Source organism: Poromitra crassiceps (genome assembly GCF_964638095.1).
Source record: "Poromitra crassiceps genome assembly, chromosome: 23".
NCBI classification, from domain to species: Eukaryota; Metazoa; Chordata; class Actinopteri; order Beryciformes; family Melamphaidae; genus Poromitra; species Poromitra crassiceps.
Window position 1 is genome coordinate 11,849,327 of NC_139639.1, and position 26,258 is coordinate 11,875,584.

At 47.3% G+C, this 26,258-nt stretch overlaps 2 protein-coding genes across 8 annotated transcripts in view; one reads left to right on the plus strand and one right to left on the minus strand.

Moving 5' to 3' along the window:
- Positions 1-19,651, plus strand: part of cyp7b1 (cytochrome P450, family 7, subfamily B, polypeptide 1) — a 28,875-nt gene extending 9,224 nt beyond the window's left edge. The window contains exons 2-9 of one of the 2 annotated variants that reach the window (XM_083659114.1): positions 4,258-4,394; positions 7,076-7,167; positions 7,595-7,746; positions 10,483-10,629; positions 12,420-12,673; positions 12,973-13,182; positions 16,993-17,171; positions 18,468-19,651. In XM_083659114.1, coding sequence (XP_083515240.1) covers positions 4,258-4,394; positions 7,076-7,167; positions 7,595-7,746; positions 10,483-10,629; positions 12,420-12,673; positions 12,973-13,182; positions 16,993-17,171; positions 18,468-18,761 — 1,465 coding nt within the window. In that variant the 3' untranslated portion in view covers positions 18,762-19,651. The remainder of the gene's footprint in view (positions 1-4,257; positions 4,395-7,075; positions 7,168-7,594; positions 7,747-10,482; positions 10,630-12,419; positions 12,674-12,972; positions 13,183-16,992; positions 17,172-18,467) is intronic. The other variant, XM_083659115.1, reaches the window with a different exon arrangement.
- A 1,486-nt stretch (positions 19,652-21,137) lies between these two features.
- The window catches only part of rasal2 (RAS protein activator like 2), a gene marked incomplete at its 5' end in the record, with an annotated part of 105,847 nt that continues 100,726 nt past the window's right edge, over positions 21,138-26,258 (minus strand). For all 6 annotated transcript variants that reach the window (XM_083659411.1, XM_083659409.1, XM_083659407.1 and 3 more), the window contains 2 exons: positions 21,138-21,477; positions 21,654-22,883. In XM_083659411.1, the coding sequence (XP_083515537.1) occupies positions 22,716-22,883 (168 nt within the window). In that variant the 3' untranslated portion in view covers positions 21,138-21,477; positions 21,654-22,715. The remainder of the gene's footprint in view (positions 21,478-21,653; positions 22,884-26,258) is intronic.

Consider the following 26,258-nt stretch of genomic DNA (forward strand, 5'->3'; position numbering starts at 1 on the left):
ATGGATTACATTCTAATCTAACAAACCTATCAATTTAAAAGTCACGTTACTGTGGAAACAATTAAGCTTAGCCCAAAATCACAAATCAGAATGAGGGGGTCCCCGGTATATTTTCTATCTTGTAAGGGGTCCTTGGCTGAAAAACATTTGAGAACCTCTGGCCTAACCTACCCCCAGCCTGTGACCTTTGACCCTACATACACACAATGAAAAACCTGAGGGGGAAAACTTGTTAAAAACTGCGACTTGAGCCTGTTTTTGTTTGTAGAAAGTGCGGCTGAGGCAGAGAGGCGATGCCCGACTAACAAAGAAGGATAAGACATCACTCACGTTACAGCGTTTGCATTTTTCATTGTGGCCCGACTTTGGGGCCAGTTGAAGTAAGATAAGTTGGTCCCACTATGAACCATCATCTGTGTCGTTTCACATTTGATTGAAAAATAAGTGATGTGATGTTGACTGATGTTTTTTCTGTAAATGTGCACTTTTGTTTTCCTTATTATTGATCTCCAAACATGGCTCTGTGGGTTAGGGTTAGGGTGTCCAGCAGCTCCATATAGCTCAACTCAAGCCGCCGTTTGGTCCACGATAGAGCGAGATTAGCTAAACGACATCATGATACATGACTCAACATCACGTCATGTGTTTTCTTTAATCTGGTGGAAGCATTTTTCAATCAAAGGTGAAATGACACAGATATGATAGTTTATGGTGGGACTGAACCTGCCCGCCCCATTCACTTCAATAGAACTGGCCCCAATGCAAAATTCAAGAACATGAGTGTGGTCTTATCCCTCTTTTCTCGGGTCCTTGTCCGTACAGAGGAAGGGGTCTGCTGGGTGGGTGGGTGTGGTCTGCTGGGTGGGTGGGTGGGTTCTGGTGGGTGGGTTCTGCTGGGTGGGTGGGTGTGGTCTGCTGGGTGGGTGGGTGTGGTCTGCTGGGTGGGTGGGTGTGGTCTGCTGGGTGGGTGGGTGGGGGCTTTACACTCTGTTGTCTGTTGCTTCTTGGCAGCAGATGGAGAAACTTCCTGTGGATTTCAGGGAGAAAAACAAGAATAAAGAAGCGAAAGGAGTTTCACATGCTTTTCATGGAATTGTGTGTGTGCGGCGTGTTGTGGACACCTCGTGTGTGTGTGTGTGTGTGTGTGTGTGTGTGGCGTGTGTGTGTGTGTGTGTGTGTGTGTGTGTGTGTGTGTGTGCGGCGTGTTGTGGACACCTCGTGTGTGTGTGCGGCGTGTTGTGGACACCTCGTGTGTGTGTGTGTGTGTGTGTGTGCGGCGTGTGTGTGTGTGTGTGTGGCGTGTGTGTGTGTGTGTGTGTGGCGTGTTGTGGACACCTCGTGTGTGTGTGTGTGTGTGTGTGTGTGTGCGCGGCGTGTGTGTGTGTGTGTGTGTGTGTGCGGCGTGTGTGTGTGTGTGTGCGGTGTGTGTGTGTGTGTGTGTGTGTGTGGCGTGTCCCTCTTAGCTGTTGTAAAATCACTGTAAAGCAGCTTCTTGGGGATTGTTGCTTAATTTGAAACCGAGCTTATTTCCTCTCAGTTATTAGCAAACACTGGAACAGGAAGTAAGCTAGGGGCAACAGGAAGTAAGCTCGGGGCAATTTACAATGTTTATGTTGTCAAGTTAAAAGCGTCTATTAAAGCAATAAGCCCCAAGAGACCACAGTGCCTAAAAGCAATAGAGTGTATTAAAATATGGACGTATCCACGGCCTCTGCGAGTCCACGGAGGCAAACATCTTAAATATATATATATATATATATATATATATATATATATATATATATATATATATTGTAGCATGTCAGGAACGAGGCGAGAGTCAGGATCTAGTCACCGCACTTTATTCTGTTTCACACACAGGTCCGGGGCTACTGTCAGCCGTAGCCCACGCCAAAACAACCCCACACACACACCCCAAAACCACGCTAGCTCCCTCCTAGCTCTCCGCTCTCCCCAAACACAGCCGTCTTCCTCAGGCTCCACGCACCAACTCTCCGAGCTGTCCCCCGCTCTCACAGCTCCCCTCCCCCCAGCCAATCACAGGTGAATCCCTCTCTCACCCCCCCCCACTGGCTAAATGTCGCCTTCACAGACCCCCCGTAAATCCCCATGCACAGAACAGTACAACACACAACAGTGCACACAAACCCAACCCGTTACACTTCCCCCGCACATCAAAGCTTCTGGCCCCCCAGAAGCACACAAGTCCCTCTCCCCCCCCAGTGGGGTCACTCCTCCGCAGACTCTCCTCAGCCCCCCCCTGTGTCCCACAGTCATCACACGCACTGCAGTAGTTCCGCACATCCTCCTTGTGTTTGCCCCAGTAGTGTCCCCCACGAACACGGCGGAGCGTCTCCTCATACCCGCGATGCCCGAGACAGCCGAGGCCCTTGTGCGCCCACCGCAGTACCAGCCCTCGGAGGGAGCTGGGTACAACCGTCTGGAACCCTCTTTTCCCGTGTTCCCCCCTCCCCAAAACTCCATCTTCACTCAGACGCAGCTTCGCAAACATGTCCCACAGTCCTTTCGTGGCACCGGAAAACGTGTGACTCTCCTCCACAGGGGGCCGGCGTCCGGCCACCACCCACGTGTACACCGGACCGATATCCGCGTCCTCCGCCTGCCTGCGTTTCCACTCCTTCGCTTCGACCGACCAAATGGCCATGTCGTCCACCGGGTCCACATCTGAACACTCCCCCTCTTTCTCCGCCTCTCGCCCGCGCTCGTCCTCCTGTCCCCCTCCCCCAGGGGGCGGCGTGTTCAGGACAGCAGGGATAACACAACCGGCCGCGACCGCGACCACCACCTCGGCTTCCCGTCCAGCAACCGTGGGGGGCGTAGCGCATCCCTCCGGCGTTAGTGGCGACACCTGCTCACTTGGAAATATGAGCGTTGCTCTCCCGATCCTAACAAAGTTCTCTTCCCCCCGGCTTTCCACACTCTCCCCAACCCGTGTCTCTTCCCTGACCCCCACTGTCTCAGTGCAGTCTCTGGCCAAATGTCCAGGCCTCTTACACGACCAGCAGAGTCTCACCTGCCAGCCGCCTGCACGTCTCTCCTCTCCCGCCGTCTTCTGCTCCCCGACAGCCTCCGGACACCCCCTGGCGAGATGCCCGAAGGCTCCGCACGACCAGCAGACACCTGGCCGTCCCCAGTATCGTTGCTCCGCGTACCCCGTCTGTCCCCCGGAACCGCTGCGGCACCACCTCGCCACGTGGCCCGGTTCTCCACAGGTCCAACACACTCTTTGCGGCTCCTCCGTCCGCTTCTCTCCGCGCTGCGCGACTTCCCATAGTAGCTCCATAAGCCCCTCTGCCCAGGCAGGCGTAGCCTCCAACAGCCGTCTGACCTCCTGCATCAAGCGGGCCTCCACGCCGGCAAGTACCGCGCTGAGCTCTTGCTTCAGGCGGCCCTCCATGCCAGCAAGCACCGAGCCAAACTCCGGGGTCGGTAGCTCCTTTTCCCCCCCGTCCACCGACAGGCGTTCTTCATTGTGCACCATTCCACGTGGTCCTTGTAGCAGCTAGCACACAAACAGCTAACTGCTAACGCCAGGTCGCGCTCGAGCCTTCCAGTCGTTAGTTTTTCTTCTGACGCCAGTGTAGCATGTCAGGAACGAGGCGATAGTCAGGATCTAGTCACCGCACTTTATTCTGTTTCACACACAGGTCCGGGGCTACTGTCAGCCGTAGCCCACGCCAAAACAACCCCACACACACACCCCAAAACCACGCTAGCTCCCTCCTAGTTCTCCGCTCTCCCCAAACACAGCCGTCTTCCTCAGGCTCCACGCACCAACTCTCCGAGCTGTCCCCCGCTCTCACAGCTCCCCTCCCCCCAGCCAATCACAGGTGAATCCCTCTCTCACCCCCCCCCACTGGCTAAATGTCGCCTTCACAGACCCCCCGTAAATCCCCATGCACAGAACAGTACAACACACAACAGTGCACACAAACCCAACCCGTTACAATATATATATATATATATATATATAATATAATATAAATATATAAATAGGGGTAATATCAGAGTCCACGGAGGAAAGCATCTTAAATATCATGGCTCTTAGATTCAGCTAAAGCGGCATTCTGTGCTAACTGCAGACGAAAAAGAGATTTGATTAATTACCAACATTCAGCTGTCGTCAAAGTTTGTCCATCAGTCACACATGACAATCTCCTCGCTTGAACTTTCATCGTGAAGACAGATCCCAGGTGTTGCTGGTGTTGTTTTGACAGGTTCTGACCTCTCTTGCAGGAGAGATGGTGAACCTCCGCTCATCAAAGGCTGGCTTCCGTTCCTCGGCAAGGCTCTGGAGTTCGGGAAAGATGCTCATACATTTCTTGAAAAACACAGGAGGAAACATGGAGATATATTTACAGTAAAGATGGCAGGTTGGTATTTAAAGTCCCATAACTATTTTACCTGAATATAACAGCTTTTTAATCATTTAGTTAACGTTACAATAAAGGTTTTATTTTGAAAGCCCTAAAGCGGAGGACCTACTTTTGCATTCTGGCTGACTTGACGCATGTGCACTAAATGTTGATGAGGTTCAAGCCACAAATTTGTTTAACAGTGGCAAAAAAAAGAGAACAAATGAATGTAAACTGCTCATTTTTTGGGACTGAACTTGGTTCCACATTCAAAATTGTGAACAGGTTCATTTGAATGTGTGTGAGCTGAACTTTGAGCAGCTCTTGTGAAGTGTGAACTTGAGTGTAACACTGTAACACTCAGAGATGGGCAGTATTTTAAATACATGTATTTAAAATACGTATTTCAAATACATTTGTGTATTTTGTCATTTGTATTTGGCTGGACCGAGAAAAATAAGATGTAATTTGTATCAAGATACTTTCAGACCTTGTATTTTGTGTATTTTAAATACATAAAATACTTTTTTCTTTAATTTTATGTTATTTTATTCTCAAATTGACACATCATTGACACAGGTTCAAACTGTGGAGGAAAGAAATGTGACATGTCACTTCTACTCTACCTCTGATTGGCTTACCCTCAGAACAAACTCAACCACAAATCAGATGCAGAGTAGGGTGGGTCTTGAGTCAGACTTCACATCACTTCTTCGTCTAGTATGAAGCCTTGTGTTGGTGGAAATTCCCCCAGAGATAAATTACTAATATAAATTGATGATTAGATATTGCATGCACTGGCCTATCTGCAAATGAAATGGTTTACTGCATATTCAAACCAGTGTATCATATTAGAAAGACACAACTAATTATCTTCTTAATTAAAATTGGCAAAGTGGGTGGCAGTGTGTGTGGCGGCAGTGTGGGTCATGATTGTGATGTCATCAGTGATGTCACTCGATCAATTGTGATGTCATCAGTGATGTCACTCAAGCCACTGATTGCTCAACTGTGATGTCACTCAGGCAGTTGTGATGTCATCAGTGATGTCACTCGAGCAACTCTGATGTAGTATGAGCCGATGGCGCACGATGGCACCAAGGTGGGTTGGCGGTGTCTGTCTGTCTGTCAGTCATGATTTTGGGAGCCCGTGGAGCCGGCGATTTCCATAACTGCAGCCATGGCGCATCATCTCCAGGGATACTGTTATGATGTCAGATATCTAGTGCTAACATGGTCAAAGTTCCAAAGCTTGAGGTTAACATGTAGAAATGCTGCCTGTAAGTCAAAAGCCCTCACAGAAGGTGATTAACAGCTGAAGTGAGGGAGAAATTAGCTGTGCTGAAAAACAGCTAAAACTGAAATGAAAGAACTGTAATGTGTTAGAGGGTACACAATGGGGTTGTGCGATGTCACCTAAATAACCATCACGATGGTTCCACAGTGAAACATCGCGATGGACGTTGGCATCGTCGTTGACGGGGGGTGAGGTTAATTAATGATTTATGAAGTCCATGTGGTGCCGTTTGGCTGCACCACTGCTATGTACGTTCACGTTTACAACAGGACAGCTGAGCTCTACATGTCATGAGAGACCAGTGGGCTTGGATAGGCTACTACTACAGCACAGAGCCAGGCAATTCAAACAGTAGGCTATCACTACCAGCAATATTGAAAGGCGCAAAACAATCAAACGTTAACGTTACAGATCGTGACCAACAACGTGTGTGTGTTTAATTTAACTAGCTGGCAGAAAAGGGGCAGAATTACTGGCTAACGTTAGATTTGTGTGGGCTCAGTTTTGAACCTAACATTGGGTTACGTTAAGGGGAAATAGAAACACAGCAGCAGGCAGCCTACACAGTATGTAATGGAGAGAGTTACTGGAAACAGGCGAGTTGAATTCACAGTTGAAGACTTGTAACATTACTCACATTGGGTGGAAAACAGGAAAGAACGTGAAGTTTCTCGTTTCTTAACATTTTCACAACACAACCGACTTCTGCTCATCTTATCTTCCTCTCCGCTTTACCACTTCTCTGAACTGGGGATAAGGTATGCTTTGCCGCTTGTTTAATGTCGCCTGTGCGTCCCCCGTGTGTCGCGGTTGAGTGGAGATAGCCTTTTTTATTATTAAATCTGCCAAATGTTTTGGTCCGATGTAGAAGTGTCAGAGGTCGATGGGGGTCGGCCCATCGACGATGGTCGATGCCATCGTCCATGGTGCTGCCAACCCTAAGGAGAATACTGTCACAGAGGACTAAGAGATGATTTACCATCTAAGGAAACCAGAACATTTCACATTTGATAAGCTGGAATCAGATAATTAGGACATTTTCTTTACAGAAATGGCTCAAAATGATGAACAGATGATCAAAATAGGCAATTAATGTAATATTTGACAATGAATTGATGGATTGACTAATTGTTGCAGCTCTTTATCAGTTTTTATAAAATTTATTTTTATGTATTTTCAAAATACAAAATACGTATTTGTATCTCAAATACATTTTTCAGATGAGTATTTTGTATTGTGATACATTTCTTGAGCAAGTATTTGTAATTTGTATCAAAATACTTTATGATGTATTTTCGCCCCATCTCTGGTAACACTGTAACACAGGAGCCACTGGTGAGTGAATACAAATAAAATGGAATCCATGAATTGACTCCATGGCGCCTCCTCTCTGCCCCTCCAGGTAAATACATGACGTTTATCATGGACCCCGTGCTGTATCCGTACATCATCAAGCAGGGCAGGCAGCTGGACTTCCACGAGTTCTCCAACCAGGTCTGTCTGCCTGTCTGTCTGACTGTCTGTCTGTCTGTCTGTCTGTCTGCCTGTCTGTCTGTCTGTCTGTCTGTCTGACTGTCTGTCTGTCTGTCTGTCTGTCTGTCTGTCTGCCTGTCTGCCTGTCTGTCTGTCTGTCTGACTGACTGTCTGTCTGTCTGACTGACTGTCTGTCTGTCTTTCTGACTGTCTGTCTGTCTGTCTGTCTGTCTGTCTGACTGTCTGTCTGTCTGTCTGTCTGACTGTCTGACTGACTGTCTCTGTCTGTCTGTCTGACTGATTGTCTGTCTGTCTGTATGTCTGACTGACTGACTGTCTCTGTCTGTCTGTCTGACTGACTGACTGTCTCTGTCTGTCTGTCTGTCTGCCTGCCTGTCTGTCTGTCTGTCTGTCTGTCTGACTGTCTCTGTCTGTCTGTCTGTACCAGGTGGCCCCCGTGACGTTCGGCTATCCGCCCGTGTTGGAGGCTCACTTCCCGGGCATGCGTGAGCAGATCCAGCGCTCCTTCCATCTGCTGCAGGGAGACAACCTGAACGCCCTGACAGACACCATGCTGGCTAACCTCATGCTGCTCTTCAGGTAGCCTGTCTGTCTGTGTGCCTGTCTGTGTCTGTCTGTCTGTCTGTGTGCCTGTCTGTCTGTGTGTCTGTGTGATGATGTAGTACGATGTCATAGGCATGTGACATCATCAGTGACAGTGATGTCATCAGTGATTTTGAAGTTGAGCAATTGTGCGCTGCGCATGAGTGGTGTGCGCACATGTGAGAGGGGGGGTTATACAGTATACACACACAGAGCCAGGTGCTACAGGTTATACAGTATACACACACAGGGCCAGGTGCTACAGGTTATACAGTATACACACACAGGGCCAGGTGCTACAGGTTATACAGTATACACACACAGAGCCAGGTGCTACAGGTTATACAGTATACACACACAGGGCCAGGTGCTACAGGTTAATACAGTATACACACACAGGGCCAGGTGCTACAGGTTATACAGTATACACACACAGGGCCAGGTGCTACAGGTTAATACAGTATACACACACAGGGCCAGGTGCTACAGGTTAATACAGTATACACACACAGGGCCAGGTGCTACAGGTTAATACAGTATACACACACAGGGCCAGGTGCTACAGGTTATACAGTATACACACACAGGGCCAGGTGCTACAGGTTAATACAGTATACACACACAGGGCCAGGTGCTACAGGTTAATACAGTATACACACACAGAGCCAGGTGCTACAGGTTATACAGTATACACACACAGGGCCAGGTGCTACAGGTTATACAGTATACACACACAGAGCCAGGTGCTACAGGTTATACAGTATACACACACAGGGCCAGGTGCTACAGGTTAATACAGTATACACACACAGAGCCAGGTGCTACAGGTTATACAGTATACACACACAGGGCCAGGTGCTACAGGTTATACAGTATACACACACAGAGCCAGGTGCTACAGGTTAATACAGTATACACACACAGGGCCAGGTGCTACAGGTTAATACAGTATACACACACAGAGCCAGGTGCTACAGGTTAATACAGTATACACACACAGAGCCAGGTGCTACAGGTTATACAGTATACACACACAGAGCCAGGTGCTACAGGTTATACAGTATACACACACAGAGCCAGGTGCTACAGGTTAATACAGTATACACACACAGGGCCAGGTGCTACAGGTTATACAGTATACACACACAGAGCCAGGTGCTACAGGTTATACAGTATACACACACAGAGCCAGGTGCTACAGGTTAATACAGTATACACACACAGAGCCAGGTGCTACAGGTTATACAGTATACACACACAGAGCCAGGTGCTACAGGTTATACAGTATACACACACAGAGCCAGGTGCTACAGGTTAATACAGTATACACACACAGAGCCAGGTGCTACAGGTTAATACAGTATACACACACAGAGCCAGGTGCTACAGGTTAATACAGTATACACACACAGAGCCAGGTGCTACAGGTTAATACAGTATACACACACAGAGCCAGGTGCTACAGGTTAATACAGTATACACACACAGGGCCAGGTGCTACAGGTTAATACAGTATACACACACAGAGCCAGGTGCTACAGGTTATACAGTATACACACACAGGGCCAGGTGCTACAGGTTAATACAGTATACACACACAGAGCCAGGTGCTACAGGTTAATACAGTATACACACACAGAGCCAGGTGCTACAGGTTAATACAGTATACACACACAGAGCCAGGTGCTACAGGTTATACAGTATACACACAGAGCCAGGTGCTACAGGTTATACAGTATACACACACAGGGCCAGGTGCTACAGGTTAATACAGTATACACACACAGGGCCAGGTGCTACAGGTTAATACAGTATACACACACAGGGCCAGGTGCTACAGGTTAATACAGTATACACACACAGGGCCAGGTGCTACAGGTTAATACAGTATACACACACAGGGCCAGGTGCTACAGGTTATACAGTATACACACACAGGGCCAGGTGCTACAGGTTATACAGTATACACACACAGGGCCAGGTGCTACAGGTTAATACAGTATACACACACAGGGCCAGGTGCTACAGGTTAATACAGTATACACACACAGGGCCAGGTGCTACAGGTTATACAGTATACACACACAGGGCCAGGTGCTACAGGTTATACAGTATACACACACAGAGCCAGGTGCTACAGGTTAATACAGTATACACACACAGAGCCAGGTGCTACAGGTTATACAGTATACACACACAGGGCCAGGTGCTACAGGTTAATACAGTATACACACACAGAGCCAGGTGCTACAGGTTAATACAGTATACACACACAGGGCCAGGTGCTACAGGTTAATACAGTATACACACACAGGGCCAGGTGCTACAGGTTAATACAGTATACACACACAGAGCCAGGTGCTACAGGTTAATACAGTATACACACACAGGGCCAGGTGCTACAGGTTATACAGTATACACACACAGGGCCAGGTGCTACAGGTTAATACAGTATACACACACAGAGCCAGGTGCTACAGGTTAATACAGTATACACACACAGGGCCAGGTGCTACAGGTTAATACAGTATACACACACAGAGCCAGGTGCTACAGGTTATACAGTATACACACACAGGGCCAGGTGCTACAGGTTATACAGTATACACACACAGGGCCAGGTGCTACAGGTTCCTGCACATTGAGTGTTCACAAGGTGTTCAAAGTGATCAGAGTGATGTGATTCCAGTGTGTAAATGATCAAATGTGATACTTAATGAATCCAATCTTCAGGGAGGACCACCTGGGCCAGAGGAGGGAGGACCACCTGGGCCAGAGGAGAGATGGAGGGTGGGAGGAAGGCTGCTGGAAGAGCGCGAGCATGTTCGACTTCTGCAACACTGTGATGTTCGAGGCCACGTTCCTCACCATGTACGGCAGGTAGGAGACCACACCATGTACAGCAGGTAGGAGACCACACCATGTACAGCAGGTAGGAGACCACACCATGTACAGCAGGTAGGAGACCACACCATGTACAGCAGGTAGGAGACCACACCATGTACAGCAGGTAGGAGACCACACCATGTACAGCAGGTAGGAGACCACACACCATGTACAGCAGGTAGGAGACCACACACCATGTACAGCAGGTAGGAGACCACACACCATGTACAGCAGGTAGGAGACCACACCATGTACAGCAGGTAGGAGACCACACCATGTACGGCAGATAGGAGACCACACCATGTACAGCAGGTAGGAGACCACACCATGTACAGCAGGTAGGAGACCACACCATGTACAGCAGGTAGGAGACCACACCATGTACAGCAGGTAGGAGACCACACCATGTACAGCAGGTAGGAGACCACACCATGTACAGCAGGTAGGAGACCACACCATGTACAGCAGGTAGGAGACCACACCATGTACAGCAGGTAGGAGACCACACCATGTACAGCAGGTAGGAGACCACACCATGTACGGCAGGTAGGAGACCACACACCATGTACAGTACGGCAGGTAGGAGACCACACACCATGTACAGCAGGTAGGAGACCACACCATGTACAGTACGGCAGGTAGGAGACCACACACCATGTACAGCAGGTAGGAGACCACACCATGTACAGCAGGTAGGAGACCACACCATGTACAGCAGGTAGGAGACCACACCATGTACGGCAGGTAGGAGACCACACCATGTACAGCAGGTAGGAGACCACACCATGTACGGCAGGTAGGAGACCACACCATGTACAGCAGGTAGGAGACCACACCATGTACAGCAGGTAGGAGACCACACCATGTACAGCAGGTAGGAGACCACACACCATGTACAGCAGGTAGGAGACCACACCATGTACAGCAGGTAGGAGACCACACCATGTACGGCAGGTAGGAGACCACACCATGTACAGCAGGTAGGAGACCACACCATGTACAGCAGGTAGGAGACCACACCATGTACAGCAGGTAGGAGACCACACCATGTACAGCAGGTAGGAGACCACACACCATGTACAGCAGGTAGGAGACCACACCATGTACAGCAGGTAGGAGACCACACACCATGTACAGCAGGTAGGAGACCACACACCATGTACAGCAGGTAGGAGACCACACACCATGTACAGCAGGTAGGAGACCACACCATGTACAGCAGGTAGGAGACCACACACCATGTACAGCAGGTAGGAGACCACACCATGTACAGCAGGTAGGAGACCACACCATGTACAGCAGGTAGGAGACCACACCATGTACAGCAGGTAGGAGACCACACCATGTACGGCAGGTAGGAGACCACACCATGTACAGTACGGCAGGTAGAAGACCACACACGATGTAAAGCAGGTAGAGGACCACACCACTTACTGTACTTTTGGATTTTTCATTAGAATTTCTTTCTCAATTTTTTATTTTTGTTTTCAATTCAGTTTATTTTCAGAGTGGGTTTGCTCGTTTCAGTTTAGGTTCTTTAAAAATGTTCGGTTTAGTTTGTATTAGTTCAAGTATTTTATGTACTGTATATATATATGTATATATATATATATATATATATATATACACACAATGTATATAATATATATATATGCATTGTGTGTGTATATATATATATATATATATATATATATATATAGAGAGAGAGAGAGGGGGGGTGTGGATCAGATGATTGCTGTCATTGTATTCATGTTTTCATGCCATTCTGGTCCCCCTCACGGCAGGCCGGCGTGTGGCAGGCGTCACAGTGGGATGGGCGCGCTCAGAGAGGACTTTGTGAAGTTCGATACAATGTTCCCGCTGCTGATCGCACGCGTCCCCATCGGCCTGCTGGGGGCGACCAAGGCCATCCGCCACAAGCTCATCACATACTTCCTGCCACAGAAGATGTCCTGCTGGGCCAACACCTCACACTTCATTAAGAAGCGAGCAGAGATCTTTGAGCAACAGGACTCGCTGGGAGACATCGATAAAGCAGGTATAGGAAGCCCCGAAAGCCCATGGCACACCACTCAAACGTTCTACAACAAACACAGATGTTTGTTTGGTGTGCCATGGCTGTCTGTCCTGGTTTGGAGATGTTTGGTCAGATTCAATACATTCAATCCCTGTTTGTGTTTAGCCCATCGCACATCAATCAAACATTCTCCCACAACTGCCAACAAGAATGTTGGCAGTTGTTGGAGAATGACATCCAAGCTAATTTAAAAATGGCACTTCATATCAAAAAGGTTGCTAAACCAAAGCTGATAAATCATTCCTGTTTCCGTTCTCCAGCACATCACTTTGCCATCCTGTGGGCGTCTGTAGGGAACACGGTCCCGGCCACGTTCTGGGCCATGTACTACCTGGTCAGCCACCCGGGGGCGCTACAGGCCGTCCGCCACGAGATCCACGAGGTCCTGAAGCTTTGTGGGATCCAGCACATCGACAGAGACACAGACATTGTCTTCTCCAGAGAGCAACTGGATCAGCTGATCTATCTGGGTAGCAATTCTTTCTCTGCTGTCCTTCTGTTTGTTGTCTGTGGCCAAACCAATTAAAAAGTCATGAAATACATGTGGAGTGAAAACGCCAAAACAAAGAAAAGAAACTCATTTAACTGCTGCAACAGGCTACAGCACTTAAATGGCACTATAGGAAAATTCACTCTCCACATCTCACAAGAAAAAGAACAGCAGCACTACAAAAATCCATAAAACAGCACGTCTCAGGCTACTATTTTGTAAAATGTTCATATTTCTAGAACTCTTCAAATGTGGATTTCTTCTGGATCCAAAATAAGATGTCCACCATTTAAAGCCCCCCTCCAGTCAGTTGTTCTACCTGTATAACAGTTGGTGTTCTATTTCAAACCTTCTAAAAGCTGCTGTATCGACCAATCAGCATGACATCAGCATGACATCGAAAAGAATACATCGCAGGCCTCACAGAGGAGTCATCACAACTGCTGGAGAGCTATGAAACAGAGTTCCAAAAGGACCCGTTTTCAGACACCACCAGCGACCTCAGTGATGCACTCATGGAATCCCTAGGGAAGGAGAGGCGGAAAGCCTGGAAGGATCTTGTAGAGAGCATCAACATGACTCAGAACAGCAAAAAAGCCTGGTCCACTATCCGGAAACTAAACGGTGATAAGATCACACCACCTGCTATATCCGATGTAACACCAAACCAGGTCGGGAGCCAACTGGTGGCCAACGGGAGACGAGCAGAAAAGCGTAGGGCCAAAGGTCAACACCATCTCACCACCATCCCAGGCAGTCAGCAGAACTTGTCCATCCTAACCAAGCCCTTCACCTTTGAGGAGTTTGAAGCAGGACTAAACACCATGAAGCTGGGCAAAGCTGCAGGTCCTGACGACATACTGTCTGAGATGATAACCCACCTAGGCCCAGTCGCCAAACAATGGCTCATGGACATGTACAACACGTGCCTCCAAACCCAGCATATACCAACGATCTGGAGGAAAGCCATCATCATTGCTCTTCTAAAACCTGGAAAAGACCCCAACCTCCCCAAAAGCTACCGGCCCATCTCCCTACTCTGCACCACCTACAAGCTGTTCGAGCGACTACTCCTCAGCCGACTATCCCCCCAGATAGACGCTGAGCTAATCAAGGACCAAGCTGGATTTAGACCGGGAAAATCATGCACAGGCCAACTGCTAAACCTCACCCAGTACATCGAGGACGGCTACCAGAAGAAGCTGATAACAGGCGTTGCCTTTGTAGATCTTTCGGCAGCTTATGACACCGTCCAACACAGGCTGCTGACCAAAAAACTTTTCGACATGACAGCGGATGCCAAACTGTGCAACATAATAAGATGTCTTCTGAGCAACCGGATGTTCTATGTCACACTCAACAATAAAAAAAAGCAGATGGTTCCACCAGAACAACGGGCTGCCGCAGGGCAGTGTCTTGGCACCTCTCCTCTTCAATGTCTATACCAACGACCAGCCCCTACCAGAAGGATGCAGCAGGTTTATCTACGCAGATGACCTAGCCATGACAACGCAGCAGCATACCTTCCCAGAAGTCGAGTCAACCCTGGAACAAGGACTGACAGATATGTCCTCATACTATCTGGAAAACCACCTACGTCCAAACCCTGGGAAGACCCAAATCTGTAGCTTCCACCTCAAAAACAAGGAGGCTAAACGGGAGCTCAACGTAACCTGGGACGGAATAAGGCTTGAAAACCACCAGCACCCAGTCTACCTGGGAGTAACCTTAGACCGTACCCTCAGCTACAAGGAACACATCCAGAAGACGAGAGCTAAGGTGTCCACCAGGAACAGCCTTCTGCGTCAACTTACCAACTCAAAGTGGGGAGCTCACCCAAGTACGCTGCGCACAACGGCATTAGCCCTGTGCTTTTCCACCGCCGAATATGCCTGCCCAGCATGGTATAAATCAAGCCATGCACGCAAAATAGACCCTATCCTCAACGAGACCTGCAGGATAGTGACTGGGTGCATTAAAACAACCCCCGTACCCTGCCTTTACGCCCTCTCTGGCATCGCCCCCCCTGACATCCGCAGAGCAGTCACCGCCAAAGCCGAGCGCAAAAAGCAGGCCCATGACAACCGGCACTCACTCCACCAACACTCTGCCCCCCAGAAACGGCTCAGGTCCAGAAGCAGCTTCCTGGATGCCACTGTAGAACTGGAGACCACACCATCTGCTGCCAGGACTACAGAGTGGCATAACCAGTGGAACAGCCTGGGCAGCCAGACAACCCAATGGACAGAGAGAGGCATCACCCCAGACGAATGCCTAGCGACCGGCCATGACCAACCTTGGGCCGTCTGGAAAACACTGAACCGTCTGCGGGTCGGCGAAGGACGCTGCAAGGCAGCCATGAAAAAATGGACACTAACATGTTCTGATGCATGTGTGTGCGGCGAACCACAAACAATGGAACACATCATGAGATGTAGCTATGCTCCAAAATGCACTGGAGATGACCTGGCCAAGCCAAATGCCGCTGCACTCGCCTGCGCCAACCACTGGAAAGACTTGATATAGAGGACGGCCGGACACGAGGAAGAAGAAGAAGAAGAAGCATGACATCACAATTCAGGACAATTAAAAAAGTACTTCCAGGGGGCGGGGCCACTGCAGCACAAACTAGTATGAAATAAAGCTGAAAGTTTATCCTAAAACTGAAACATAACGTTTAGTTTTGCATGAAACCGCTCAATCGACTACATCTCGCGTCGCACATTATACGTCACACCATCAACAACATGGACTGGCGGGAGAGACGTCGCTTATGCAACTGGTTGTGCGTCTTTCTGATTTATAACTTTTAGTTCCTCAGTTTTACCACAAACTGCCACTTTCTTGACTTGCAAAGTTCTCTTTTAAAGCCCCAATCACCTTAATATAAGAGCTTTTTAGTCATTGAGGATGGTAGAGTGACTTGTAACAGGGAGAATGTCACCTCTATTGGTCACACACTGCCCTCTAAAGGCCTCTCCTGGGACTCCCGGAGGCAGCATGCGCTGTACAGCGGGAGCATTGTTGTGTTCAGTAAAACAAGGAAGTAACTCGGTGTGGATTTGAAAAATCGAAAATGACGTTTCACGTAACTATGGATTATTATTTCATCACGTGGCGAGTACCCGATGTCACAACATGTACATAGAGCTTTCTGCCGCTGTGTTTTGTTGACTTTGAACGGCGATATCGATATCGATATTATTGCACCCAGAGGGCGCTGTTTGTCCAATAGCAAAACTTGGAAGAGTTGCTGAATGGGGCTTTAAATATGTACCTCGTGGCACAAATCAAACGGGATGAAAAAAGTAATGTCTCTCTCCAGTCAGTCACCACCTTCATATCTAAGATGCTGCTGCACATAGTGTCCAACTGGAAGGGGAGGAACTTTGGCTCTCTATGGACAGACTACTTCCCATGCCGTTTAAAAATAAAGGTCCCCCCACCCCGCCGTTTCAAAATAAAGGTCCCCCCACCCCGCCGTTTTAAAATAAAGGTCCCCCCACCCCACTGATAAAGATGAAAAGTAAAGATTGAACAGTTGCTCATAGATCTTATAGGCAGAGGAAGACATCATGTTTTGTCTAAGAGAGCACGGTCACATGACCCTGTTACTGTAGGCAGAGGGTGATTGTGTCTGTCTAGAACTATGTGATATGCAATTAACCTCATAACTAATACCAATAACTATGTATCTGTTATAGCTTATTGATTATGAAATGAAGCCAATGGAACTTACATTTGATATAACAGCATCTGTGGTTAAAGCCGGTATGATCTGCCTTCACAGAGAGCGCCATCAACGAGAGTCTCCGCCTCTCCTCGGCCTCCATGAACATCCGCGTGGCGCAGGAGGACCTGACGCTGCGGCTGGATGGCGATCGCCCCCTGGTGGTCAGGAAGGGTGACATTATCGCTCTCTACCCACAGAGCATGCACATGGACCCCGACATCTACACAGAGCCAGAGGTACGAGAGAGAGGGACGTCTGCCGGATTTCCGCTCCCCGCTTAACCCATTCATACCTGATGCAGCATTTGTGTGTGTATCCCTTTAAGACCGCGAACCGCGTCACGCGGTCTTAAAGGGATACACACACAAATGAGGGATATACACGCAAATGCTGCATCAGGTATCAATGGGTTAAGAAGCTCTGTCATTGGCTCTGACCATGTCAATCAGAGCGGCTTCCGCTCCCTCCTCCCTGTGTGTCACTGTAAATAGTGCCCTGCGCCGCAGTGAAAACAACAACGCTAACTAGCTAATGGCAGAAACCTACACGCTAGCTCGTTGCTGCATGCTGAAAATGGCAAGTTGGATTGTTGGAAACTATTTTCCAAGGGCACTGCCGCTAAGCACCGCCCATTGCTGAATGGTGACCAGTGACCATACTCCTCTGGAGGCTGGCCAGCGAGACTATAAATTACCATAATGTGCCTTCGAAAAGTCAACCGTAGTGAATCATGCAGTAATACATTAGCGCTTTTATTTTGAAAGTAAAATCATCTAGCTTCCGTATGGTTAGTAGCCACGAGAGGCCATTGTTTTCACGTGTTTACTGGCACTGGGCACAGTCGGGGAGTGTATTCTCAGTGAAAATTATTGATTGATTGATTGATCGATTTATTGTTGATCATTATTGTCTGTGTTCAGTGTTGGTGAGTGGCCTTCCCCATCTGAGATATGCTGTAGTTCCAAAACATAATTAAAAAACATCATTAAGATGAATCATCTCTACTTGCTGAGCTTCAAAGGCCTTCAGGCTTGTGAGGGAGATAACGTCCAGGTCTGCTTGACCAGAGTGACAGTTGAGTCCTCCTGATGAGGTGATGGAACTTTACAGCAGTCTCCGGAGGGTGGGGGCCAGCCACTGCTCGTTATGAGATATAGATATGAGTTAGCTTTTGGGGCACTTCTTCTGAAACTTCCAATCGAGTGTGACTCTGTATACAGACAGACCATTACTTGGAAATAAATCCTCCTTTGTTCATTTCAACGAGCGACTGATTAATTGTTTCAAACAACAAGCATTTTTTGCCATTACAGTATTTTGTCCTGTGATTCCAGTCGTTTAGTGTATTTCAGTCCGTTTTTCAGTCGTGATACAAAATCTTAAGGAACCAGTCGTGTAGTGTAAAGTTTAAACTCCTCAGTCTTTTCATAATCTGTGAAGATTTTCAAAGTTGTCTAGCGTATCCTAGCCATTAGACTAAATTAACGTTTTTGGACTCTTGATTAAAGCCATGCTCGTCTCTGTGCCGACAGACTTACCACTACGACCGCTTCGTGCAGGATGGCCGGGAGCGGACGGACTTCTCCAAGGCGGGCGTGAGGCTGAAGTATTACCGCATGCCATTCGGCTCGGGCTCGACCATGTGTCCCGGACGCTTCTTCGCTGTCAACGAGATCAAGCAGTTCCTGTTCCTGCTGCTGCTGTACTTTGACCTCCAGCTGGAGGAAGGTCAGACCAAGGTCGCTCTGGACCCCAGCCGGGCCGGGCTGGGCATCCTGCTGCCCGCCAATGACGTCCGCTTCCGCTACCGGCCGCGCAGCGCCTGACTGGACCGTCTTCCACACCGCCTGACTGGACCGTATTACACACCACTGAATGTGTGTATTGCTGCTTCACGTGCTCCTCGAAGGCTCCTACTTACCAGTTGTGAAGTCGTAATTACCAAGTGCTCTTGGTCAGAAAGAGCAACAAACATGGACGCCAGAAGTATTGGTTGTTTTCTCGTGGCTGGTGTTTTCTTACCAAAAGCAACCAAGGTTGTAACGATAGCGTTAGCTAATAAGTTATCAGTGTTACCTAGATGTTAGTTGTATAGGCTAACACACCTGGCATTTGTTAAACATTTTGCTTGCTTGCTACAGTTAATAGATAACCGAATGACTGTGAGTACCAAGTGGTAGCGAGTCGGTTCAACTCACTCCCCAGTATAAAGGTCCGTAAAGCAGCTCCGCTAAGGGAGCCTAGCTCTCTATTGCACAAGTCACAACATGTACATAAGTGTACATGAGAGCATTTTGGCACTATTGGAATGTATATTTGGTGACTTAGCGGGGATAGGCTAGCCCGTTCCACAGACTACCAGTCATTATGCTAAGCTAACTAGCAGGAGGGTCGCCTCGCCCCCTTTTCTTGTCTATCGGGAATATTGCAAATAGGCGAATCTCCCAAAATGTTGGAGTGTTCCTTTAACTATTTTCAACTCTTTCAACCACTGCAGAAAAACCTGTGACCCACAGGTGGCGCTCTGCGAGGAATCTGTGCCTCTTCCATGGGAAAAGAGTGGCATTTTGAGCCGACGGGCGTTGGACCGCTTGGATCGGTCACGCCACAAAACAAAGCACATCTGGTGTGAACAGCCAGGCAATTTACGCTTGGCGGCACTTGCATTTTCCATTTGTAAATTCCAGACTTTTCCAGACTTCTCTCTAGATTTTTCACACCATATTTTACTGAGTACAAATAGATAATTGTATATTATGTAAATAAAATGGTTTTAAAATCCAACTGTGACATGTATGTTACATAGCTAGGTACCGGTACATGTATGAGTGATTGATTGATTGATTGATTTTATTATCTATATATATATATGTATAATTGAGTATGTGGGCAATGTTTGTTTCAAGTTCTGTGTTCGGCCACAGCTATGCTGTTTTACGTGCGATCGGGCTGAAACCTACAGGGTGTGTAAAGCGCACCCACGTGGGTGACCTGATGGAGCCGGATTTTTAATTGAGTGATATATAAGATAAGGGACAGCCCGGGGGGAGGGGCACAGCCCGGGCGGGGGCACATGTCAAAATGACAACTCAACTGTAATTTCGAGGCATTATTATACTCTTTTCTTTGGGGGGGGGCATTTTTGCCTTGATTTGATAGGACAGTAGGCATGACATGTGGCAAAGGACCTCAGGTCAGATTTGAACCCGCGTCGGCTGCCTCTGTCGTACGTGTGCTACCAGGTGAGCCACCAGGACACACATTATTATACGCTTTTAAATGAGAATCGATCGATGTCATGGGCCACATACACTGTAAAAAAAAAAAACACCGCCAAAAAACTAAAACTGACTCAAAAGGGCACTTGCCTGGTCATAGGGCAAAGGGAAGGTGCTCTAGCACCACCTAGTGTCTATCTGTGCACGTCCCTGGGACGTGCCAGTGACACAATTGGCGTCTGTGAGTGGGTAAGCCGGTGGGGTATGAGTCCTGGTCGCTGCACTAGCGCCTCCTCTGGTTGGTCGGGGGGCCTCTTCGGGTGGAGGGGGGGGAGATATTTGATTGGAGATAAAATGGGAGAAATATCTGCATTTTAATTTGGTGGTGTTGTTTTGATATGTTTAGGTACCAGGTAGGTATGCAGAACACCTGGGCTGTTTAGGTACCAGGTAGGTCAGAACACCTGAGCTCAGCTCTCTATGTAGTTTACATGTCAGACATGGCTGTAAAGACAAGACTATTGCAGTTCTAATAAGTCCAATTTCATTCAGATACCTTGATGTGAGAGGTCAAGGGACCCATTTACCTTTGTCAAAAACTTAGCCGAATTTGGAGCTATTTTGCCCCTGCTTCCCTGCGTGCTAGCATAACATGTCTAATACCGACTTATTCATCTGGATTCCGAGAATACCAGAAGCTCGCTAGAGTTTGTCAAACTTGGACTGCGCTGTGCCATATACAGTATATATATATAATATAATAACATAATATATATAACCCTATATACAGTACAAGGTTTTGACTGTTTGATGACTATGCTTGCATCTAAAAAAAAGAGAAAACAAATTATTTTCCAGAACCAAATCAGTCTGACTCAGTTCCCAGAAAGACAAACAGCGCTCAGACTTCCAGGCAGCTTTAATTCTCAACATTGGACAACAGACAGATCTGTGATGTCATGATGACGTCATGACATCTCATACATGGTGGTTTTGTGCAACAACATATAAAGCGTCGGACTACAGCAGTTTAGCAACAGGACTTCAGTACAAATCTGTCAGGGAGCGGAGGAATAAATTAAAGCATCCGAAACACAGACGCTCCGCAAAAAAAAAAAAAAAAAAAAATACAACTTCAACCTCAACAGAAACCAGAAGTCTCAAATAAAAACAATAAAAAAGTCGGGTTAGAAAACAGAGTGCGTAAGTACATCTGTAAGTACATCTGTAGTTTTTGTCTTTTCTTGTTTTTGGTTTGTCTCTTCCCGCAGCGACTCGCCTCATCTTCCTCACTGTGCTTCTTTGACTCCGCCCACACACACCTCTGCTTCTTTGACTCCACCCACACACCCACACACACACCTGCTTCTTTGACTCCGCCCACACACACACCTCTGCTTCTTTGACTCCACCCACACACACACACCTGCTTCTTTGACTCCGCCCACACACACCTCTGCTTCTTTGACTCCACCCACCCACCCACACACACACACACACCTGCTTCTTTGACTCCGCCCACACATACCTCTGCTTCTTTGACTCCACCCACACCAACACATTCTCACTCCCAACCCATTAAAAACAGGTTTGGTCAGGACCCCCTTGCCATGCATTTATAAAAATAAATAAATTTGGTGCGATACCGCGGATATCCAATAGGTGGTGCTTTTCAGACTTCCTTGGTGACGCATGGAAGCACAGAGCGCTTCCTTAGTGACACTCTTCCATGAAGCTTCATGAAAACCTGAGCAGTACTTTTTCTATAAATCGACATCTATAGACACACAGATTACGGTACCTCCTGATAGAGCACTGACCTCTGACCTCAGGCCAGGCATGCAGTGAGTTGGAGTGAAAGGGCAAAGAAGATGGATACAGTAAAATTAGCTGAAAGACAAGCATGAATTCGCAAAAGCTGCGGCCAGATATGCGAATTTGTGTGACATCATCCACCCCATTGTGATGTCATCCACTCCATTGTGATGTCATCCACTCCATTGACATTGATTTTGTGGACCAACATTTTTTGGTGGACCAACCAACCAAACGAGTGACTTATAGAGCTGCTGGCCGCAGCTAAAATGGATCCTGACCGAATGTCGGTATTTGACAGGTTGGGAGTGGGAATGGGTTGCCCTCACACACATGCATACACACACACAAACAAACAAACAAACACACACACACAAACAAAAACACACACACACACCTGCTTTTTAAAACTGATCTGGGCTCTGTACAGCGATACAGGCGCAGCGTATTTACAGACTAATAACTCTATCTTTCCAGACAGTCAGTGAGAGTCCAGGCCGCCACTCAGAGGTTAGGCCATGCCCCCGCCACTCAGAGAGGTTAGGCCACGCCCCTTCTCCTTGTTGGCCAATAACCCATTTCACAGCAACCGTTTTGAGGGGGTAAAGCAGGAAGTAAAGCAGGTATAACAATAGCATTAATGATGATGCAGCTGTTCCAGTGCCAGGCCCCTCGTTAATGTTATTTGTTACACCTGCTTTACTTCCTGCTTTACCACCTCAGACCGGTTGCTGTGAAAAGGGCCAATCAGCAGCTGCTGTTCTTGAACTCTCCGTTCTCGGTGATGGACAGCTTCGTGGGGTTGCTAGGCGACAGGCCGTTGCGTACGTTGGGCAGACTGTAGCGCTCCTTCACCTGAGTCAGTGCCGCCATCAGCCGAGAGTTGGCCGCGTCCAGGGAGCCGATCCGCTTCTCCTGATTGGACAGAGACAGAAGGAGGTGGGGCAGGAAGTGAGACAGAGTTATGGTGCGTTCATGTGCTTCCAGATATATAGAGTACCAAAGTCACTCAGTCACACAGTCAAATTCAGCATATGAAGCAAGGGATTTTTTGTCCGAGTGAAATGTTCTCCTGATTCTTAATATAGCTGAATTACTTGATTTGACCAAGTCAAACTATTTTTATTTTATAAGCATTTATTAAATGTAGATGGGAACATGAATGGTGGATGAAATCTCTTGGTTCGCATGTTGAACATGGAAGAGGGCGTGACTTTGGCACTCTATTGGAAAAACTAATTTCCTAGTTGGACAAATCAGGTGAGATGAAGTCAGTTACTCAGAGAATGTTTTGTGCCTGAGTTTCTGGGTTCTGACGCATCGATGACCTTTGACCTTCTGGACAAGAGTGAAAATAAAAACAAAACCTAACATTTATTTAACCCTTTTGTTGTGTTCCAGTCCAATTTCACCCATTTACAAGTTTTCTCTGTGAAAAATGTCATTCTTTTAATCCGATTGTGATAAGGTTCCATGACTTTGTCCACACAGGGCATCTGAACACGATTGGGAGGTTTAGTGGGAGGAGCTTGTGTGCGTGCGTGTGAGGTGTTGGGAGACAGTGGGAGGAGCTTGTGTGCGTGCGTGTGAGGTGTTGGGAGACAGGTCAAATCAAATTAAGATCAAAACAAAAAGAAAAAAGGAGAGCGAGGGGGGGGGGGGGGTTCAGCCAAACAGAAATATAACCAGCTGATAGGGTTAATTAACCCTATAACCCTGTGCAACACACAACAACACTCATTCCTGCTCAAAGGAGAAGTGACATGAAAGTTAGAAATAAGCGCCTTGGCTCGTGGACGTATGCCTCCATGCCTGTCCAGACTCATCAAACATACCTACAGTATGTAGTGAATTCTTTGAAGTAATGTGGAATAAGGTATTAAGTGTATTATTTTGCTCAATGGAACTCATCACTACATTGACATGTATGATTCCAGTGAGAAACATACTGTCGTCACTCAGAGACTATTTGGACAGAGGAGTACAGAGGACTGATAGAGAGCTTCGCCACACGGGACAACACCACCTTCTTACTCCGAACTCCGCTTTGTCACGTGCCTTTTGTGTTTGAGAGGAAATGCGCCACGGAGCCTAGAGCGTTTTACGGAACGCATCACCTGTGGGTTCAGGCAAGGTCGCCCAGAACGAGTTAGGAAGTACAGTACTATCACAGAGGGGACGGTAGTACAACCCAGGGAAGATTACTGTAAAAAATAATTTAATTACACACAACAAAATTCCATGACTTTTCCAGGGCTGGAAAATGTGATTTTGGAGGTTTTCCATGGTCGTGGGAACAGGAACTAAAAAGATGTTGGAAAAAGATGAAAAGAAAATAATGGGTGTTCAGTGTGTTTGCACTCCATTTTCCAAAACCAGCGTGGTGGGATTGGGGGGTGGGATGGGGAGGGGCTACATTTACTTGCCTGATTGGTTTAGCTCACTTCCTTTAATGACCTGAAATTCAGTGACAGGCGGTAAGAACATCAACGCCGTCCAATCAAATCCATCAAACCTCCAAACAGTCACAAGCTGCTCCTTTACACAGGAACTCAACCCACAACCCACATCAGCTGGTGGTGACATCATCACAGACTGGGTCTGGAGTTTAGGCTCTCTTTTATGCTAATAGAGCTAAAGTCACGCCCTCTTCCGCGTTCAGGATATGATTCTACATTTCACAAAATGATTATAAAATAGTTTTACTTGGTCAAACCAAGCGATTCAGCTATATTTAGAATCAGGAGAGACCATATAACATTCACTTTGGCCAAAACTAAAAGCGTTGATTTTTATTTATGTTTTGAATCATTTTTATTTTATTAATTTTTTTTGTCTGAGTGAAGCGAAACTCTTCGAAGTGTTCTATGGCACTGAGTGTTTCCCAAACTTTCTTTCAGGCCAGTCCACCCACGTTTTATAAATGACAAACCATTGCAACCATTGCAGAGCAGCATCCTGTCTGTCTGAGCGTCTGTCTATCTGTCTGCCTGTCTGTCCGTCTGTCAGCCTGTCTGTCTGAGCGGCTGTCTGTCAGTAGAGCTGTCATGATTCCTCGAGTACCTTGAATAACTCGAATAATTAAAATGATCGAGGCCAAAATGATTCGCCTCGACACGGCATTTAGAGACTGTGTTTCTCACGGACGCTTACTGGTGTGGCACAGCGCTCTTCCGGTGTAAACACGTGAGGACACATGATCGCAGACAGACCAGAGAGCAGCTATAGCGAGCGGACCCGCAAAATGGAACGAGGCGGCGGAGAAAGCAGACAGGAGGAGCCGGGAAGGGAAGAACCAGGGCCGAAAAAGCGACCGAAACTGTCTAAAGTGTGGGATCATTTCACGCTGAAAAAGGACACAAACTCAGTGGTGTGCAAGTACTGTAAGACGATCCTTGCATATCACAACAGTACCTCGTCAATGCTTCAGCACCTGAACCGTAAACATCCAGTCTACGCATCCACCAGCGCATCTACGTCGAGCGGAGCAAGGTAACGTAACGTTAACTATACACAACGCTAATGTAAATGTATGCTAATGATTGCTACTTGATATTAAGACTAGTAGTAGTTGTGCTGCTGGCTTGCCACGTTGCCAATATGACTATTAGTAACTGCATTCACGCTGCATTTTTGTGATGTGGCTTGCCGTTTTCTGTGAGAAATACAAAGCTCAACCTAACATTAACGTTAGCGGCTAATTTAACAGCGTTGTGTGTGTGTGTGTGTGTGTGATCACACTAGCCTGTTGGTGTGTGAGAAAGAGTGAGTGTGTGTGAGAGAGAAAGAGTGTGTGTGTGGAGAATGTACATTTACACACCCTAGACCGGTCGACTCTTCTCATGATGATTGCAAACAACTATTTAATTGGTGCATTTTAGGCTCCAATTATTACACCACCTGACCTGTTATCTTGCTATTCTGATATTTGTGTCAATAATAGGCAAACAGGTCTAGGGTGTGTAAATGCGCATTCTCCAGTTTTGTTATGAACTTACCTAATAAATATCAATATTAATTATTATTTCACCTCTTTTTCAGCGGATCACAGCGTACTATGGACAGCTTTGTAAGGACGGGTGAAAAAGATGAATGGTGCCACTGCCAGTTCTATGCAATTTAAAAATAAAAATGTTGTTTTTTCTAAGAAAGAAACTAATGTAGTTGTTTATTTGAAGAGATTTATCTTATTTTTTGGTGTATATTTACGATAAGCCTTTGAAAACACAAAAAAGGGTTCTTATCCGATTACTCGATTAATCGATGGATTATTCGGTAGAATACTCGATT